The sequence below is a fragment of the Cyclopterus lumpus genome, chromosome 4 (assembly GCF_009769545.1).
Source record: "Cyclopterus lumpus isolate fCycLum1 chromosome 4, fCycLum1.pri, whole genome shotgun sequence".
Lineage (NCBI taxonomy): Eukaryota > Metazoa > Chordata > Actinopteri > Perciformes > Cyclopteridae > Cyclopterus > Cyclopterus lumpus.
This window is the reverse complement of record NC_046969.1, coordinates 11,588,988-11,609,590: the sequence shown is the minus strand read 5'-3', so window position 1 is coordinate 11,609,590 and position 20,603 is coordinate 11,588,988. Positions and strand designations below refer to the sequence as shown.

Below are 20,603 nucleotides of genomic sequence, written 5' to 3'. Positions count from 1 at the left end.
CTTAATTAAGCCTTTTTAGGTGTGTATTTCCCTCTTCAGTTACACAGGTAAATATTCTATTATGGCTGTGTAATAGAATATTACCTTGCTGTATCAATCATAATGTATCATAGCTGAGTGTCTTTCAGCATTGTGTTTTGCAGAATCACCTGTATTCTCCCATTATTCTTATGGCCAAACATTGTTACAGTATTGCTTTGTTGTGATTCTCAGTCCTAATAACGAGCCCTAATTATGCCAACGATGTCTAGTTTGTGAATCATTTCAAAGACTTTTAGATGCAGTATTCCCCCTCTCTCTTCTTCCCTCCCTAAACCCTCCTATCGCTCCTCTGTTTGCAGGACTGTGGCAGCAGAGGTCAGAAAGCAGATAGCTGGCCAATATGGGGGGTCCCCACAACTATTCAAAAACCTCAATGTTGGGACCGCAACAAGCAACACAGTGAGTAGTCTCAAAGCCCATTGAAAGGCCATAGCCCAATATTGATATCATGTCTTTGATCATCAGACGAGTGTGACAGCTGCTGCTACTGCATACTCTGAAAACAAAGCATAAATTACAACGACAGTGTCTCAGCTGTCAACAATTGAGACACTGTTGATTTTTCACATTTTCCCAAATACAATTCTGGTGTCTGCTATGTGGTACAAACACACACACACATGCCTTGTCTTTGTTTGGGTCTAAAGAAACCACATACTGGGCGGGTTGGAAAACAATGTCCTGTGCCCAACTCGATAATATATGCTTTTTAGTTTGACCATTCTTCAGATGTTTTTATTTCTCACTGCTATTGCTCAGTGTGTAGCTCTAGAGTGCAGATTTTAGTTAAATGATAATATTTTGAAGATTTACAAGGGTTGAAATGTAGGTTAAATGTTCGACATGCATCATCACATATTGATTACTCAATTCAGCTCCTTGGTCCTTTTATCATATCCAGCCTTTTCAAATGTGTGTATTTGAACAGTAGTGATACCTGCTGACATTGGTCTCACCACAGTAGTACAACCTAAGACAAGAATGCCAATTTCTTCTTACTAAAAGGGCTGCACATCTGTTGTTTATGTTATGTCAAATACCACGAGGGTTAACCATTGATTGCCCTGCTCCCCACATCCACTTTCTGCTGCAGTGTTTGCTACAGCCCTGAGCCACAACACCAGCAAATACTCCCCCTCTCCTCCCTAATTAGGGCTACAGTTGGCTTTTAATTAAACATCTAAAAGGTATTTGTGTGAAAGAAAGCCGGAGACAAACATACACACACATAAACTGAACCCGCCGAAACAGAGATTCCCCATGGTTCGTCATTTTAGAAACAGAGTAAGACCAGCGAAACCCTTAGTCTAAGCGTGTAGCACACTTGCTAATCTGGTTACTTGTATCACCATGATGGCATTTTAAAACATTTCCAAAGCACAAACATTTCTTTTTTAGAATGGATTTTCCTAATTGGAGGTTTGGAAAGATGACCCTTAAGCCAGAACTGTTCTCTCAACAAAAATAAAAGAAATCCCCCTAATATTTTGGACCTGTTAGTGGTGCAGATTCATAGAATTACTAATATTACACAATTCTGTTTCTTTCCTCAGATGTTGTATGGGGAATCAATCCCCTAAAACCTTAAGACTTTGACAAGACATTTATGTACATTAAAAATAAGAAGAGGTGCAGACAGGAGAACTGAATAGCTGACAATGTCTTCACAGCTAATTCACTTTTCCCATCCCTCTGATTTCCCCCTCTCATCGCTCACCAGGTTCCCCTCACAGAGGCAGTGGAGCCAGTGGATTTTGAGGAGTACCTCATTACTCACCCTCCCATCGTTGAGTCGGGTCCTCTGAGAGATCTGATTGAGTTTCCCCCAGATGATATTGAGGTCATCCACACACCCAGGGAGTGTCGCACAGTTGCGCAAGCTGTCCCGGAGGAAGGGTAAGGGTGCTGTGCGGGTGAAACCCTGAATGTGGTAGTGGCAGTTGTGGAGTTAAAGCAACTATATGTACTATCATTTTGTGGTGACTTTGGTGGCCCCTGTGGACAAGGCCGGTAGTGTTTTCCATGAGCACCACAACCTCGAATCGTAAAGACCTTGATCACGTGCACATTTGTTTTGGAAGCGAGTGAAAGAAAGAAGAAAGGTGGTCATGAATCGCTTTACTCACTTCATTAGACTCGGCTCTTATTACCTGGTGCAAGTTGGTCATCATGCTCATAATCACACAAAGCTTTGCAGTGACAAGTGCAACTAATGTTAGCTTATTTTTAGCCACCAACGTAAAATGGCGATGTAAAACCACATCTCACAATCATACATTTTGTGAATTTAATGTTAATCACACCCCAAATGAAGAAAGCATTAACTAGCTATCACCCTAGCGGTCATCTTCGCCACCAGGAGACTACTTCGCCAAAAGGAGAGCGGATTGCAGCTCCAGAGACATAGCTTCAATTAGTGGCAGTTGCTGCGCCTGGGTCTTAAGGGTCTTTTACACAGAACGCAACAAACCCATTATTTCCAAAGGCGTGTGTTAAGCGCCATGGCGTCTTTTTTCTGTGTTGAGCAGGGCAAAGCGTGTTGCTCGTCGAGCACTAACTGTGTCCTATGTACAAGGTGCACAAACTGAATGACGGCAGATACAGACAGTTTGCTGGTCCCGGACTGCACCGACTCCCCGCTGCACACAGTAAACAATCTGTTGCTGCTGTTACACAGTAAACCCAGTAAACCCTGATGACCACCATGATACTAAAGCTACAACAAAACACTTTGCCCACGCTACTAAAAAAAATCCTACTGGAAACACTGCCAAAGTTTTTCATAAATGCGGGCACGGGAGAACCAGAACCAGGACTGCCTGGGGCAAACTGTTAGACCCTGCTTTAGTTTTTTAAAGGGACTCTGGTACTCCATAACACTACCACTTTAATCTGCAGGGACCACCAAAATCACCACCAAATGAAAGTTCCTTGTAGGAGCTTTAAATGTATATACTCTTTAAAATAAATACACTCAGTAACTTGAATTCATAAATATTCAGCAAATAAATTAAAGATAATAAATACCTGATTCTGAATTTGAACTGGAATATTGCAATTTTTAAATATATTATGAGCTGTCTTTAGATGTACAAATTTAGAGCGTGATAATTGCTCTATTTCCCTTTTCATTTACCATGTGGTTCCACTTTTCATCTCTATTAACATTTATATGATAAAAACGTCATAATTTGCCACGTTGCCCTCTTCAAATTATATGCCACAGTATGCCACATGGCCATGAGGGTTTTTTACCTCCACTTTCGACTCCATGCTGCACAGTGCTCACAGGGAGTTTCATTCGTAAAGTAACTTAATCATAACAATCACCTTCTATCGAAAGAAATGAAAGAATGGTGTTTCTGTGTAGGCTATTATCGTTTTATTTTTTTTTATTTTGACGTTATTGCTTTTGAACTTTTGGAGGTTATAGTGACTTCAGGAAGAGGCGGACATTTTTCAAAAGTTTGCAAAATAGTGTTGTTCAGTCACGTCACTGCTGAAGATGAAAGGCTTAATGTCATTACTTACTGTAACTTTGGCTCTTGCTATGACAGAAGAGGCGACTCAAACAATGCAAGAAGATTAAATAACATCAGCCTGATAGCCTGTCATCTTTGTTCACTGAGACTAATGTGTTTAAAGTCTGACTCTCGCTGTGAACAAAGAACTTGTTTGTTTGATTGATTGAGTCTGTCTGGCTTCAGGGACACTGATGCTCATGTCAGAGACTGTGTGAGATCCTACACAGAAGATTGGGCCGTCGTCAACAGAAAGTAAGGCTTCACTGTGTGGAAGTATTTTGTTTTTTAAAATCCAATTTCACTATTTAACTCTTTAAAATTGACATTATAGCTGTAAAAAGTTATGACTACATTGAGCATTAATAGGACTGTTTTCTCGGTTAGATACCACAAGCTTGGTACAGGCTTCAACCCCAACACTCTGGACAAGCAGAAGGAGCGTCAGAAAGGCCTGCCCAAACAAGTGTTTGAGGCTGATGAGATGCCAGACAGCAGCAGCTACCATGATGACCAGGTACTTAATCATTCAGTGGTTCAAATGTTTTTTTCTCCATTTGTCTGATCTCTATTTCAGATTGATGATAGAAAAATATGTTGTTGTTGTTGTTTGCCCTGTAGGATGACCTGAAGCGGCGGTCGATGTCTATAGACGACACCCCGCGTGGCAGCTGGGCCTGCAGCATCTTTGACTTGAAGAACTCCCTTCCCGATGCCCTCCTCCCTCACCTCCTCGACCGTGCCCCCAATGAGGAGATTGACAGACACAACGAAGAGCATCGCAAGGCCAACCGCCACCGCGAACTCTTCGCTCTGCACCCGGCCCTTGATGAGGTAGACTTTACCCGTTTCATTTGGCTGGAACCCTTTTCTGCTACTATGTACATTTTGTAATTGTATGTAAAAGTTCTGTAAGTTACTCCAGGTAAGGCAATACATTCAATATTCTGTGTTTTAAACCAGGATGTCAGTAATCTTCTTTGTAATTAAGGACATTTTTTGTTTTTCCACACAGCATGAACTTTCACAGTCGTGTTGAAAAATAATTGACTTATATTTGTACTTTTTTTGTATGTGATCTACCTCTGTGAATGTATAGGAGGAGCCCATTGAACGCCACTGTGTGCCTGAAGTACCCAAAGAACACTTTGGCCAGAGGCTACTCGTCAAGTGCTTGTCCTTGAAGTAAGTGGCGGACAGCCCTTTTCAGGGCGAAAAAATGCCTTTAACTCTTTTATTTAACTGCTGCTTTCTGCTGACCCACTCTTTTGTCCTCTCCCCTTGAAGGTTTGAGATCGAAATTGAACCGATATTTGCTAGTTTGGCCTTATACGATGTCAAGGAAAAGAAAAAGGTAAGCTGCTATGCTTTCCTCAGTGCCTTCTCAGCCCTGATTTGTTGTGTCACTTCTCCAAAGCATTAACATGGTTGGGAGGCCAACATGAATTTGATGAGTGGACTATAAAACTTTATGTTGTGGCCCTGTTATGCTTGTAGGAATGCAGTTAAATCATAAACTGTAACCATGTATCTATCTGAAGAAGATCACCCGCCGCTGGTTCTCTCCACTTCCCTTTAACTGACAAACACTAGAGGGTAGCAGTTGCCTTGATAAATAAATCTCTCGTATATATTGCTCTGCACAGGAGCTCCATTACTTTAACAAGTGGGTCATTTGTTACTGATGTGTTATCATGTTTGTCAGCCACTACAAGAAAGAAATCAGGTTGCTGTAACACAGCCAGTCACTCAAAAATGATGATTGAATACAAATGGCTGTCATGGTATGGACAATGGATTACATTGAACATGTATGTTATGATTGTGTTATAACCACCTGTCTGTCGGTTTGGATGTGTCCCTCAGATATCGGAGACCTTTTTCTTTGACTTAAACTCTGAGCAGACGAAGGGGATGCTTCGTCCGCACATTCAGACTGCAGCCATCTCCACGCTGGCCCGTTCTGCCATATTTTCCATCTCCTACCCTTCTCAAGATGTCTTCCTTGTCATCAAGGTCAGACAGTTATGATTTATCTTCCTTTGTCTAATTTGGGCGAATATATAGATAATATGTCTCAGTGTGTAAGACGTAAGAATTTGTGAAGATACAAAACACTTGCAGGCTAGATTAGTTGGGAAAGTTTTCCCAAGAATCTCGCCTACAATGAGGGGGTACTCTCCACTGTGGGAAACAAAATATAGAAAAGGATCTTGGACCAAAAGTTGAGTCGAGCCAAACTTTATAGTGGAAATTAGGCAGAAGTTTGATCATTGGTTTCTGTGTGTGAGGGAGGTAACTGCATGTATGTCCTTTGTCTGCAGCTGGAAAAGGTACTGCAGCAAGGTGATATTGGAGAGTGTGCCGAGCCTTACATGGTCTTCAAAGAGTCAGATGCTGCCAAGGTATGATCAATGTGAATGAGACGTTAAATGCCACATAAAAGCTTTTGAGGCATGTCTCAGGTGAATTATTATAATACTTATACAGATAAAAAGAATGTTCTATTTTATCCATTATATTAGGCAAATGTTCATGTTTTAAAATGACATCGCTGTTCCAGTCAATGCAAACCTAAATGTTGTACAATTAATATTCAAGTTTTATGAATGAGTGGATACGTAAACTGCATGTTTTTTTTCTTGTAGAATAAAGAGAAGTTAGAGAAGCTTCGTGGCCAATCAGAGCAGTTCTGCCAACGTCTTGGCCGCTACCGCATGCCATTCGCCTGGACCGCCATCCACCTGATGAACATTGTGAACAGTGCTGGCAGTCTTGAGAGAGACACGGAGCTGGAGATGAGCCTCACAGGTCTGATATTGCCTTTTAAAACAACTCTTTAGATTGTAACTGTAAACATATGGTATCTCAGTTTGGGATTTTCAGTCGAGATACAGATGGCGATACCTGGGCTGTGGGCTGAGTACCGATCTGATGCCAGATATATTTCCTGACTTTGTAAAACAAAATGTAACAAATACATACACGCATAACGCTCATGGGCCAACAACAAATAGCACAAGGGAAATTCAAACAGAGAGCAAATCATCATTCCATATTGATCCTTGGTGTGTTATTTTGAGTTTGACCTTTGGTGTTTGTCTAACCGTTAACCTCACAGGAGGGTATCTTTGATGCTGATTGTGGTGGCTGCCGTGTGGTTGCTAGGCAGATCAGAGAAATGTATGTTCTTTGTCACATGGGACCAAAATATGGAGAATTTAAGTTTGAAAAATGTTGTTGTTTTTTCCCTTGTGTACAGAGAGAAAGGGCTCATGGTCAGAACGAAGGAACTCGAGCATCATGGGAAGGCGTTCCCTGGAGAGGACCACCAGTGGAGACGAGTCATGCAGTCTGACAGGATTTAGACCTGCAACACTTACCATCACCAACTTTTTCAAACAGGTCTCCACAACCACATGATTATAAGTCTGATATAATACATCCGACTTGTTATGTATCAGACATATATTATGTTTGTTATGCACTGATTAGGCTGCACATGCACAGATAAATATGGTTATGTCCTGATGTGAATTTTAGGAGGGGGACAGACTGAGTGATGAGGACTTGTACAAGTTCTTAGCTGACATGAGAAGGCCTTCTTCAGTGCTGAGGAGACTCAGACCCATCACAGGTATAATCATGTTGATTGAGTCAATCCTGTGAGTAGTTGTTAATCTGAGGCTCATGTTTCAAATAAATATATCACCTTTTCTCTTTCTTTACCTCCCTGTACACTCGCTCCCTTTCCATTCTGTCACCACAGCCCAGTTGAAGTTGGACATTTCTCCCGCTCCAGAGAACCCACACTATTGCTTGACCCCTGACCTTCTGCAGGTCAAACCTTACCCAGACAGCAGGGTACGCCCCACCAGAGAGATCCTGGAGTTCCCTGCCAGGGACGTCTATGTGCCAAACACCACATACAGGTACAGAAGATTACATTTTGAGTGTGGAAAACTGAGCTTTTGTTTCTTATCTTTCAGTTTAGTCAATTTTGTCTGCAGAGTATATTCATTTTTTCAAGATAAAGCTTTCTTGTCAATAGGTTGCACAAAATACAAGCTGTTTTGAACTGTTTTCATTATAAAGCGACTCTTGAATGAATTGATTTGGAATTTTAATAGTTGCTTTTTTGGAAAATATTAACTTATCCACAGACTATAGAGGGATATTACCAATAGCAGCTGTGGTTTTTCTCTTAGGAGTTATATTGATTGCCTGTTACAAAATATAGGCAAATAGAAAATAGGCAAAATGCCACATGCTCCATGAGCCGGATGCAAGAACTCACTGTCGTAATCATTTAGTCCGTGAAGGACAACAACCTCAATCAAAGTCTAAACACAACTTAAAGCTGAAGGAATCCATTCAAATCAAATCAAGCTTTGCACAGTGATGTCTAACACTGTTTTGTTAATGTTCACTACTTGGTAAATACCGGTGTACTGCGTACATATTCCAACTGAACAAGTGCTATTTCTGTAAAGGTCACTTTACAGTGATGTTGTTACTGCCAGATGTTGCTGCTGACATGACCTTGCTTCCACTGGCCTTGTTTGTCTGCAGATAACCAGGTGCCTTCCTATTGTAGATTAACTAAGGCCAGACCCAATTGAGAGCCAGCAGAACTAGGTGAAAGGAAATCCAAATCATTGCATTCGTATTATAAATGTTTTTTTAAATCATTTAAATGCCAAGAAATGTGTCTGGGATCACAGTTTTTTTTTTTACAACTTTGTAATACGTTTCCTTTGAGTATATCTATATAGTGACGATACTCTCTGAGGTCATAGAGAACCTGAACCAGGTTACTAAACTTGATCAGTAAGATTATTAGCTGTAAGCAGGACGATACAGATCCTGAGCTGGAAAACAAAATGGTTATGCAGATTATAGCAATGTGGAAGTTTGCGTATTGTGGCATCCACATTTTGAATTAATATATTGTTTTAGCGATTGTTTAAACATTTATTTTAATGAGTATACTGTCTTACTGACTGTGATGACAGTAATTTATCTTACATACAGTACAATACTAAAGGTTCTTGGTTTTTGTTTTTTTCCTCTGAAATGCAACACAAAGTTATAGATCAACACACAAAACATGGCCATGTGAGACATTTAGACAATATTTTTATTTTGACTTCATAAATATGTTTTTTTTAGCATATATCTACTTATTAGGGTGACGTGTTAGTATGAGCCACATTTACAGTACAGTTAGTTATATTGTAATAATGGACAAAAGTCAATATGACTCAATACACTTGGAAATGCACAGAAATTATGTTTTTCTAACAATACCAGTAGAAGTCATATAATAGCATGAAATGGTTTAAATACTTTACAGAGTAAAAAAATACAAACAAACAAAGCAAAAACCTTCATCATTGTGCTGCCAAAGCTTTTTTTCTCCAATGTTGTTGAGTATTTGTCTGCTGACATTGACCCCACTTTATGGATTGTTTTCCATCAAACTAGAGATGAATCAGTGTAAATGAACTCGACAAAAATGGCAATCATGGAAAGAAAATCACCAGTTTGGACACATTTTGAGATGTTAGAGAAGCAGTGTTTCTCTTGAACAATGACTTATATAAAAGCATGCCTTATGCAATAACCTGTTGGTACATGTGCCCCCTGGAAACATGAAACAGTTTTACGTCACAAAGATAATATTCATTTTAAATAGTTTTTTCAACATAGAAGCTGTCGAATACATTTAAGTTCTCTGTTCTAGCCGAGCACTCTCCGTTTTTTACAATTGCTTCAGAATCTCTACATAGTTTTCTTTCCTACTGCAGCACTGTAGCATTTTCCAGCGAGCTCTGAATCGGGTTGCTGATGTTGATCAATATGTCCATTTTACAAATGATTGCAGATGTTGCATAATGCCAATTCTACTGTCCTTGCTTGATTATACCCAATAGGTTAATGCCCTGTGTGGGATGGTTGCAGCATTGCAACAGCTCATTCCAAAAATGGTTTGCAAGCAATCAACTTAATGATGCAGATCAACTAAGAATTTTTCAGTGTTACTTCATGTTCCACTTTAATATAGCTTTTTTGGCTGAGCATTAGATTTGATCAATGTTTGTGAAACATGTCAGTAGTGTTGTAAGAAAGGGTATGACTTGTGGGGTTCAGTTGGAGCTTTCAGCAGTCGGGGCTGGTCGTACGCTGATTTTGGTCATCTTGAGGGAATAGGAGGGCCCTGTGCCAGGCTTCCAGTAAATGCCCTTCCTTCTCATAGAGCGTCCTTTTGCCCTCAACCACAAATACTTTCCATTAAGGTTGGTCTCTCTGCAAGCATTGAACCACCAACCACCTGCCAAAGTCCCAGGACGAGAGACAGACGTTATATAAACATAATCTGGTCTAAACAAGTTGGTCTTACGAAAAGAACCATCGCTGAATCATCCCTTAAAACTCTTTACCTGTGTAAGTGCGAGCGCAGTTGGAGTTCCGGTGGTTGTCATTATTTCTGTCTTTAGTGGAGAATCTCATGCCGGTTCTGTTGGCCATGGCATCAGGCAGGTCACCAGAGAAGTGGCTGACATGAAGGCTATAGCCCTTCGAGGTACCCTCCAAAGAGAAGCGGTACTCAGCCCAGTGCTTCCCCTCCTTCCAGTCCTCCAAATCAATACGCAGGATGTAAACTCCCTGCTGAGTAAAGCTGTGGATCTTCTTTAAGCCCAACCAGAAGTCGTCTGCGTAACATATTAGTCAGTTTTGATCTTGTTAGGATGTAGTTATTGTATGTGAAACAAACATTTGTGTCTGTTAGTAAATTTACAATTGACCTCAAATGGGAAATTCCTGGGAACACATTTTGTTTTTAGTATTGATAGTTTTTCTCACACTGCTTGTCTACTTGTCTCCAATAAACTTAGAGACACCCATCCGTAATCAGAGTAATCAGTAATGGATTGCTGCTCCAAACTGCGAGGTATAATCATTAGGTAGGTAGTAGAACTAAAATGCATGGCTGCAGGAGCCTTTTTCTTTTGGAATGTGGCATGACTGCACCTACCATATGTCTGGCTGTCTGAGCCAGTAAGTGTCACAGGGAACACTGCCAACACTTGTAATCAGGCAATACAGGAAGTCACTTTTTCAGTTCAGGACTGATATGTAACAATTACTGTTTCCTATGACCAGGCTTACAGGAAGTACTTGCAAATGTCCCCCCTTGACCATAAAGTCTGTTCAATTTAAGGTGGTATCCAGTGTAAATACTAAATATATATATCCAAATGTGCATAGTTTTGGGAAATGGCATATGCTGAGTTCAATGCAAAGTTAAAAAAAAGTACTCACTTTCCAGATCTCCAAAGCCTTTCTCATACTTGTCCCATGTCTTGTCAAAATCCACTGAATCATCTGCCCTGCGTTGGATAACAGTTGAACCCCCATCTATAGAATTGATTAGCAATACATTTCAAGTCAAGTTATTGTTGTACTAGCAACACAAACATTTACACAAAGATCAGAAAGCTTCCTTTATCATAAGCCCTTTTCACACAGCCCACTCAAGGTGGGAATGTTGCCAGTTATTCCGCCTCAGCTTTCTGTATAAAAGGTACAAACCGAATAGCGTGACTGAGTTGTTATGCCATGAAGGCGGCAGCACAGAGCCAAATCCACGTCTGTGTATTCAGCATGCACCACACACACACTAGGAGTCAACAGTGTTGTGTTCCACCCCATTGTTTGCCCTTGTGGATGACCTGTTGCTGTGGCTATCTAGCTTGATAAGCTTTTGTTTATTGTGCCTCGCTTGTTTATTGGAAACATGCATAAATGCCAATACTTCATCTTCTACATTGTAAGCGCTTGTGAATACAGAAACAGTATTTTGTTGCTCATACGTAGAGCTCCGATTGCTGTAGTCTCACTCACCTGAACCCATTTCGCAGTAAACATTGAATGATTCAGATTGGTTTGGCTTGACGACATAGATTCCACTTGTTGTCTCTCCCTTGTTAAACAGCTCACTGCAGTCTCTTGGGAGGTCTGAAACACAATTAAGAAAATCTAAATGCATGCATTCAAATTTCCCCAAACAGTTGCATTCTCCTTTTTAGTTTTGAGTGTTTAATATTTATGCGAACATTTTGAATAACTGATGATGCATTTGAATACATGTTACCATTCAAGTCCAGGTCAGTTGAGTTTCCTGTCAGATATTCAAACATATCAGGCGCTGCAGGGTCTAAATCCATTGGCTTATCGACTGTATCTTGAAAGCTGTCATAGCTGAGCTGCAAGAGAAGAGCAAACACATCTGTGATGTTAAATGATCTTGTGAGCTCTATAAACAGCAGTTTCCCGTCCATTCTCACATAAAGCACGTTCTCACTGGGAGCAGAAGTTGGGCCTTTAAAGACTAAATGTAATGAACTCCTTTTGAAGAGTTGTCTACCCTTTCCTCCAGGTTTATAATCTTGTTTTTCTGGTTGTCAAGCTGATCATGCTGCTCCTTCACAGCTTCCAGCAGATGGGTAATTGTTTTCTCTTGAGATTCAATCACTTCCTGGAAAAAAACACAACAAAAGCATTATTCATCCATACGTGCACCTGTTGAGTCACATGAATCCAACAAATTGTTAACTACCGGTTTTCTTCAGCATATATTTTCTTAAATATATTGTTAATTCTATCAGTAATAAAATGGAAACCAAACAGACTATTAGCCACGCAAAACAACAGAACACACAGATGACTTTTCAATAGGTCGCCTTGCTTTTCTAATGCCGGTTATCATTCGCATAATGCTATAGCCCATATTTCTCACATGCCGTATTTTGCCTGATGTCGAAGTGGACTTACAATAATACAAAGGTGTATCAATAACCACTACAGTAATACAGGAATAGATTGCTGTCATATGACATTAAATGTTATCACATAGGACACATTTAGGTTGGTGCTATTTCAATTATTAGATTAGTCGAATTAGTAGAATTAGTAAAGTACATGAAATGCATTTAGTTTTTCCTAAACTGGATTTAAGAGAATGCTTCGGTGCAGTTTTTATTTGCTCACTTTTCTCCCATTGCTGTGTACGTGGCATCCACTGACCGATGCAAACTTGAATAAGGATCTCAGTGCAGACTTGCTGCTTACCTTGAGCGTGGTGATTTCACTCAGCTGGTCAACGGGGATAATGCTCTGCGACAGTCCCTTCAGCCGCTCCTCGAGGTTTCCCACCTTGCTCTGCAGCTGTACGCGCTCCTGAAGGATGCCGTTGATCTTAGAGTTGATTTCCAGCGACAAGTTCTTGATCTCCTCATTGTTGGCCTTCAAGAAATTGGTGGTCTTCTTCAGCTCCTCCTCCTCCTCCTTGATCTCAGACGTGACCACTGAGAGCTGGGAGAAAGAGCGGTCAAAAATGTTCAACTTTTGGAAGATTTCGTTGATTTGGCCCTTGGTCTTGTGGACAAACTCTCGTAGACTCTGGCCCAGCTGGAGTAGTCCGTTTGCAAGTAGGCGAACATCATCCAGCATGGCAAAGCGAGACCTTTCCTCGGTTGGGCTTGCTGCTGTGGCAAGGGCCTGGGTAGGCAGGGTGGGGTACTTTTCTCTACCTAAGGACTCTAGAGGGATGGCAGCAGTTGAACTAGTGAGCAGCAGAAACAGGCAAAACAGCTTCATCATGACTTTTTTGTCCAAGTCTGGATTTTGAAATAACTTCGACCACCGCTCCAGCTTTCCCCTGTTTTGTGCTCGACTCGACACTCGTTTCTCTCGCTCTGCCTATAACCCTGACTTCTTTGCTGTGAAGTGAGAGCAGCAGGCTGCCCTGTGTTATATACTGCCCTCTCAGTAGAGGAGGGGGGATTAGCTGATCATTAAACTCTACTATGTTTTAACTCTGTACCCCACCTCCTCCCAAATCCCCCTCGAGCCCTCCCTCTCCCGAACAAACAAATCACAGCAGTGAGCAAATGACATATACCCCCCTTCTCTACTACCCATTTAACCACAATCCCCTCTCCATACCACACCCTACCCTGTTCTCCATCTGTGGTGCAGGGCTTTAGCTGATCAGCAGAAAGCCAACAATGGCCACCACAGGTCTTTGATGGATTGTCAGACCGATCAATCTCAAACCTTATAACCCTGCACACACTTTGCTCTGATTGATAATGCTGTGTGTAATTAATGCTCCTGGGTTTGATTTAGCATCGTGCTGAATCAGCCCAGCACCAGTCTCTCTCTCTCTCTTTCTCTTTCCTCCCCCCTCTCTTTCATCCCCCTTCTTTCTCTCTCTGTCTAGCTCTCTCTCTCTCTCTCTCCCCCCATCTCTCACTCTGTGGTGAGGGGAGTGAGGTTGAGCTACTGGGCATGAATGATGTTGGAGAGTTTGGACAGTGTGTACTCATCATCTTGATTGTATTGCTCAACCCTGTCATTTTTTTAATACCACCAGAAATGAGATGTGGTATATACAGTTTACTGATTAACATGCAGCTTTGTAAGGATCGTTTCATTCTGTCATTAAAAACAATCTTTATGGGAAATTATTAGTAAGTTGTTTGATGCAGACCTGAAATGTTGGTGAAATATATCCAGCTTCATAGAGAGGGAGGAGGAAGTGATCAGTGAAATGACTTGGTGTCGTATTAAATTGGAATATAAATATTTAGACTTTTGGCACTCATTGCTGAGTGAAGGCCTTCTAGACAGAATAATTGCCATGTCATGCAGTCATTTGATTTAGTTTCTTATTCTTAAAGGCAGGTATAGATCAAAAAGGTCTTGCTTGCAGCTTTTACATTTCATTTAGCTGACACTTTTATCCAAAGCGACTTACAATCATACACCGTAGACACAGCTACGGGGAGCAATGCAGGGTTAAGTGCTCAAGGACACATCGACTAGGACTAGTACAGCCAGGTATTGAACCGCCGATCCTCTGATTGAAAGACGGACCCACAGTCGCCCACTAGCTTGCAGCTGATCACTTTGAATGCAAAAGGAAACTTGTCACAAATAGCAGAAAATACAGGGATATGGTTTAAAATGGAAACATGTTGGCGCTACGGCTGTTAAAGTCCTTGTTAATATACCACACAGTCATCTTAATGAGCTTTCTCTAGTAATTTGCGGTTTTAAAAATGGATTAGCTCCGTTCTCTGTAATGAGGGAATGCTACTTTTTTCTATATGGACAGAGCATAGAGAAAGGGTTCTATAGTAAAGAAAAACATGGAATGAGTGAATGTACCAGGAATTTGCTTGATCAGCATAAAGCTGGTACTGATATTCAGTATCCGTCATGCCAGCACAGCGGTTAGCGGCAAGGAGGTTGAGGGTTTGAACCTGACACGGCCTGCTGGGGCCTCTCCCTGTGGAGCTGGCATGTTCTGTTAAAATTAGAATTTTCAACCTGATAAATCAGCATTAAACCACCTCAGCAGTCTGTTTAATGTCCACTGTTTTGTGCATGTTATGTTTTGTTTTTGTGTCTTGTTTTGTGCATTCTTATGTGTTACTGAGATACAGAGAAAACATTGTGGACACTGTTCTTTGTTCCATGGTTGGATAGTATGGATACCCTCCACACCCCCATCCTTTGTTAACCACAAGGTTAAAATGTCACGTTCACTCACTATTGTAGCACCTAATTGTCTGAGTCAGTCAGTCATCGACTGTCTGTTTATTAACAGCCGTGATGGTGTGTGGCTGGTAGTCTCTGTGTGTGTGTCATCGTGGTAAACTGTGGTCCTGGAGACACTTACTGTAGCGGGAACTACTACAGAGACTTTTTCAGTGCTTTGCCAGGTGTTGACTCTGTCTGTCTGATTACATTACATTACATTACATTACATGTTTAATTTAGCTGATGCTTTTATCCAAAGCGACAATAAGTGCATTTAACCATGAGTACAAACTCAGAATAATAAGAATCCAAAAGCCAAAACTACCATAAGTAATACAAATACCATAAGTAAGGGCCACTCAAGTGCTACTGAAGTGCTAATCGTTTTTTATTCAAGGTATAGTCGGAAGAGATGGGTTTTTATGTTTCCGGCGGAAGATGTAGAGACTTTCTGCTGTCCTGATGTCAATGGGGAGATCGTTCCACCAATGAGGAGCCAGCACAGTAAACAGTCTTGATTTTGTTGAGTGTTTAGCTCGAAGTGAAGGAGCTACGAGCCGATTGGCAGAAGCCGAGCGGAGTGAACAGGCTGGGGTGTACGGTTTGACCATGTCCTGGATGTAGACTGGACCCGATCTGTTCGCAGCACGGTACGCAAGAACCAATGTTTTGAAGCGGATGCGGGCGGCCACCAGTAACCAGTGATTGTTGTGCTTTTAAGAAACAGACACTTGGCTCCATATTAATTTAGAAGTGTGTGTGCAAAATCAGTGTGAAGTGTAAACAGGGTTTCCTATAAATAATTTTTCTGGTGCTGCTAGGTCACGATCAAGTGGTATTTTTGACTGGGCCACAGAAAACAGCCCCATTAATTATGGATTTGATTTGAACATGCATCCAATTGGTCAGGATGAAACATGACAAAATGAGCTGTCCATACAACTTGTGCTGATGTTTACAATATATGTGAAGAATGCATCCTTGCAAGGTGGATCATGTTATTTTTTATTGTGAAATACTTTATCTGCTTTGTAGTGAGTGTTTTTATACATTTGTTGAGGGTGTACCACATTTTTAATATCATGTTGGTGCTCCTTCAACATTACCTGTTACCTGGCCTACTATTGAGCTAGCAAAACCATGACTTTTATCCCTTTTATGTAGCCCCTGAGTGGGAATGATGTGTAGCCGCCATCGTACAGTTGGGAGTCTATTGAGAGCTGCCAAGTTTGCTTTCACAGTATTCATGTCTATTGATTAACCAACGATCAATCTGATGGGATGAACTGACCAATCAGTGATACTTCCTCATTGTGCTTATATGGGGATTTCAGATGTTCCACAGTTAAGTCATCTTGGGGTCTTTTTAGTTCAAATTCAACAACCCTCTTAAAAGCTGCTTGTTATTGTTAGGACATGCAAGATAGAGAGCAACGGAGGACGGGAATGATTCTAATAATCAGACCAAAGAGATTCCCACGCTTCCTTGTCAGTTGTGGTTCCAGCTGTGGTCTCTGTGGGGCCGCCCCCTACAGACTCAACTACTTCACTGCGGTTTGTCAGCTGATCCCGGCTGACTTTGCACTTCCTATTATGCAGCCTCCTCCCACTTCCCATCAGTGTTTTTGACAGTACAGATCCATAACCTTTGGTGTCAATGATGACAACAATAATAATCAGGATGGTACAATAATAGTATTTTATTACAAAATGGTATTTTAAACAATTTATTTCCACAAGTTGATATGTGTAGCTGTCAAGTTGTGCGGCAGAATATACCAAGTGTACAATGAAATTCAAATGATTTATATGATTGTTAATCTTTTGATGACCATTGCTCAACCTCTAGTCCTGTCATGCTATAGCTACTTTCTGTCGTATATTAATTATACATAACTTATATTTTCCTTCATACTATCAAATATCTGTCAGACTTTGAGTACCTTGTTTGTGAATATTAACCATGCAGTTTTATAGATTGACCCTTGGTGCAGTTAATTAAATGACATAATGTATGATGTGCCTTGTTTTCTCTGTGTCTGTGTACGTGTCTGTCTTTTAGGAATCTGCTGTATGTAAACCCTCAGAGTCTTAACTTTGCCAACCGCCAAGGCTCTGCCCGCAACATCACAGTCAAAGTGCAATTTATGAATGGAGAGGATCCAAACAATGCAATGCCGGTATGCTATGATGAGAAGTTAAAGGAAACTACTATTGTTTTTGAACTTATATTAGTCTAGTCGGTCATCTCAGTACAACGTGTTGCTGTGTCGACAACTAACGGCGTCTGCCATTTTATAGCCAGGTGTGAGGTTGTATGGCAACGCTTTGTTCTACAGCTGTGTGCATGCTAGCAAATATGCTCTTGGTGAATACTCGTTTACAAATGATCACGATTCATTGTAACATTGCTTCATGGCCATCTGATTGTCAGTACTTCTTTTATCCCTCAGGTGATATTTGGGAAGTCCAGCTGTGCAGATTTTGCTAAAGAAGCCTATACTGCTGTGGTGTACCATAACAGGTAAGCTCCGTGTCCTTTTAATAGTCTCTACAGAGTGCTGCAGGGAACCTATGATTTGGGATGGTGATGAAACAGTTTTAACTAAAGCTCTATAGCAACAACAATCATTATGTCCAGTATTTTCATTACCATATGATTATGTGATGATCTTTCTTTGTAATAATGAGGTATGAAAATCTGACATGGCCTTGTATTCACATGGTCTCCATGATTGTCACGAGATTGATTTGAAAATTCATTTCACAAATATCCTTCTTTAATTGAACATCGCCGTAACGTCTTACACCTCCTATTACACCTCTTATTACCCCGCCAACCTTTGATGGTGTTCATTAAAGAACCTTCTGGATATTGTAAAGTGGTGTCCTTGCCCCAAGTTTCTTCCGTCTCTACATAAGAGATGAGGGGTCTCTAATATTTTATCACCACTATTGGGTGTTTTTACGACATCCAGCGGTTTGTCATTTGGCACCCAGGGGTCACACCTTCAAGGCTAAAATTAATCAATCTGTGAATAATGTACCACTGTGACCAGGCCCACCATGCATCAGGACTTAAACCAGCCCTCAGAAGTGCTTCTAGGTAATGGTCAATTACAGTCTGCTTTTCACTCAGAAGTGGCACAATATTTCTCTTGTCTAAACACCTAAAGGAACACACGAAGGAAATTGAGCTTACGAAGAAAGAAAACGACTCTCCATTATGAGTAATGTTTTGCAATCTGGAAAGCTTCCACCTTTGTGCTGGTATCTACTTCTGGCTTTGATGCAATGTGCTTAGCCAACAAGCCGTTATCTTTTTCTCTGTGATAAAAGTGGCTCCTAGTGCTGTATTTTTCTGTTTCTTGTCCGTAGTCAAATAGTTTGTTTCCATGAGAAATGAGGGCCCCTCTGTGACTTTTCTCTAAGCAGTTTTGATAATCTTCTTAAGGCAATGCTTGTGGGCTTTTTGATTGGCCTGCTGTAGTTGGGGGTTGTTTGTTCCTTGGCACTGGCCTGAAAGACAATGTTTCCTCATGGGGGTCTAAAAATAATTCAGTTTTGATGTCTTATGTAATTTCTTTCTTTTCATATATCACTCGACTTGTCTCGAGACACAGATTCACACCTTATAAGGAGGCTCAGCTAAAAATATAGTATATAGAGCTTTCAATTGATTTTCATAGTTGTACACGCATTGATGAAAATGTACTGAGTGCAAGTCTATCGGTCCTCTGTCAAGCAATAGTAGAACCCTGTAGATATTTATGACTGACTTGTCAAAAACATGTTCTGCTCAGTGCACACCAGTACCGAGGAGGCATTAACCACAGAGCAAGCAATCGGTAGGGAAAAGCAGTTGCACCCTCGTTCCTTGATGCGAACACATTTAGTTTTTACGGGGGAACAATTGAACTGGTATAGCAGAACAACCTAAGGTTTAAGTGGAATGCCAATGAGATGAAAACCTGTCTGTGTCGTTCAGAAACACATCTATTATGAGTGGCTATCTTTCCTAATAGATCAACTTATTGATTATAAAGCAGCTTGTAATATTGTTGTTGAGTAGCTTTATGTCGTTGTTACTAACTGCTGTCAACAGGTCCCCTGATTTCCATGATGAGATCAAGATCAAGCTGCCTGCCTCCCTGTCGGACCACCACCACATCCTCTTCACTTTTTACCACGTCAGCTGCCAGCAGAAGCAGAACACACCCCTGGAGACCCCTGTGGGATACACGGTATGTGACAGCCAGAGAGTTAAGCAGAGCAACTCTCAGAGAGAGTCAAAAGCCAAAGAAAGAAAATGTGTTTCAAGACGCGATTCACAAGCACACATGCTCTACTTGTCTTTATTTATTTATTTATATATATATATATATATATATATATATATATATATATATATATTAATTAAGAAATAATATTTTCCTTTGCGTTTTTTGTCCTCTGCGTTCTCTTTCGATTTATTTGTTCTTCCCCTCTTTGTAGTGGATCCCCATGCTGCAGAATGGACGTCTGCGGACTGGTCATTTCTGTCTCCCCGTGTCTCTGGAAAAACCACCACAATCCTACTCTGTTCTCTCACCAGATGTAAGATACAGTTTTTTTTTTTTTTTTTTTTTAAAGAGTGCGAGTGTGTTTACAGTATGAAGAAATATATAAAAGAATGAAAAAAAAATTCTGAATTTGATAAAGATGTATATGAAAGGGGCAGTCATAATATTGTTTTCCAAGTGTGCAGTTGTTGCTTTCCAGGATGCTCCGTAATGTTCTAATGCATGGTAAAGAAGTGGTGTCATGCAGACGGCCGAGGTTCAGAGTCATATGACTGCAGGATGATCTCAGGATGCCTCGGAGTTCTATTTGTAATATGACAAACATTGTCAACACTTAATAACCTCTTTGTTTAACTTTTGGGTAAGATGGAAAGGCTTTGGCTTTAAACCTCTTTGATTTAAGGACAATCTCAGCCTTCTGAGATCATACATTTGTATTTCTTGTAAAATGTTAATTTTGCCAATGCAGCACGTATTTACTCAGATATTCCTGTACCTTAGGTTCCTCTCCCTGGGATGAAGTGGGTGGACAACCATCGGGGAGTATTTAATGTGGAAGTTGTGTCTGTTTCAACCATCCACACGCAGGTAACAGTGCTATATAAAACCGTGTTTTGGGGGTATTTGAGGATTAACCTCCAACACGTCTCATCCTCTTTACTCTTCCCATCTTCCCTGTTGATATCATGCTTATGAGCAGAGGAAAGACATCTGCTTTTAAGAAATGAAGAAGAGCAATTTTATTGTAACAACAACAGTTGCCGTTGAATTAGTTAAGCATCTCACAGGTTATCATTTAGAATCGGTGAAGAGGAACAAACACAGTGTTTTCACATTTAACCAGTAATTCCTCCACAGCACCAGT

General features: G+C 40.8%; 2 protein-coding genes across 2 annotated transcripts in view; one reads left to right on the top strand and one right to left on the bottom strand.

Annotated features, from left to right (window-relative positions):
- dock7 (dedicator of cytokinesis 7) overlaps positions 1-20,603 on the top strand; it is a 46,873-nt gene that overhangs the window by 2,914 nt on the left and 23,356 nt on the right. The window contains 18 exon segments of the mRNA XM_034530180.1: positions 342-441; positions 1,763-1,938; positions 3,750-3,818; positions 3,951-4,080; positions 4,185-4,397; positions 4,663-4,748; positions 4,851-4,917; positions 5,430-5,579; positions 5,888-5,968; positions 6,212-6,374; positions 6,826-6,968; positions 7,107-7,200; positions 7,333-7,495; positions 17,239-17,356; positions 17,630-17,700; positions 19,282-19,420; positions 19,671-19,772; positions 20,240-20,326. Coding sequence (XP_034386071.1) covers positions 342-441; positions 1,763-1,938; positions 3,750-3,818; positions 3,951-4,080; positions 4,185-4,397; positions 4,663-4,748; positions 4,851-4,917; positions 5,430-5,579; positions 5,888-5,968; positions 6,212-6,374; positions 6,826-6,968; positions 7,107-7,200; positions 7,333-7,495; positions 17,239-17,356; positions 17,630-17,700; positions 19,282-19,420; positions 19,671-19,772; positions 20,240-20,326 — 2,152 coding nt within the window.
- On the bottom strand, positions 8,686-13,229 carry angptl3 (angiopoietin-like 3). Its single transcript, XM_034530182.1, has 7 exons — positions 12,699-13,229; positions 11,995-12,105; positions 11,722-11,833; positions 11,472-11,585; positions 10,890-10,985; positions 10,007-10,279; positions 8,686-9,897 (listed from the first exon to the last, which is right to left on the bottom strand). The coding sequence occupies exons 1-7, from the start codon at positions 13,227-13,229 to the stop codon at positions 9,713-9,715; spliced, it is 1,422 nt and encodes a 473-aa protein (XP_034386073.1). The 3' UTR covers positions 8,686-9,712.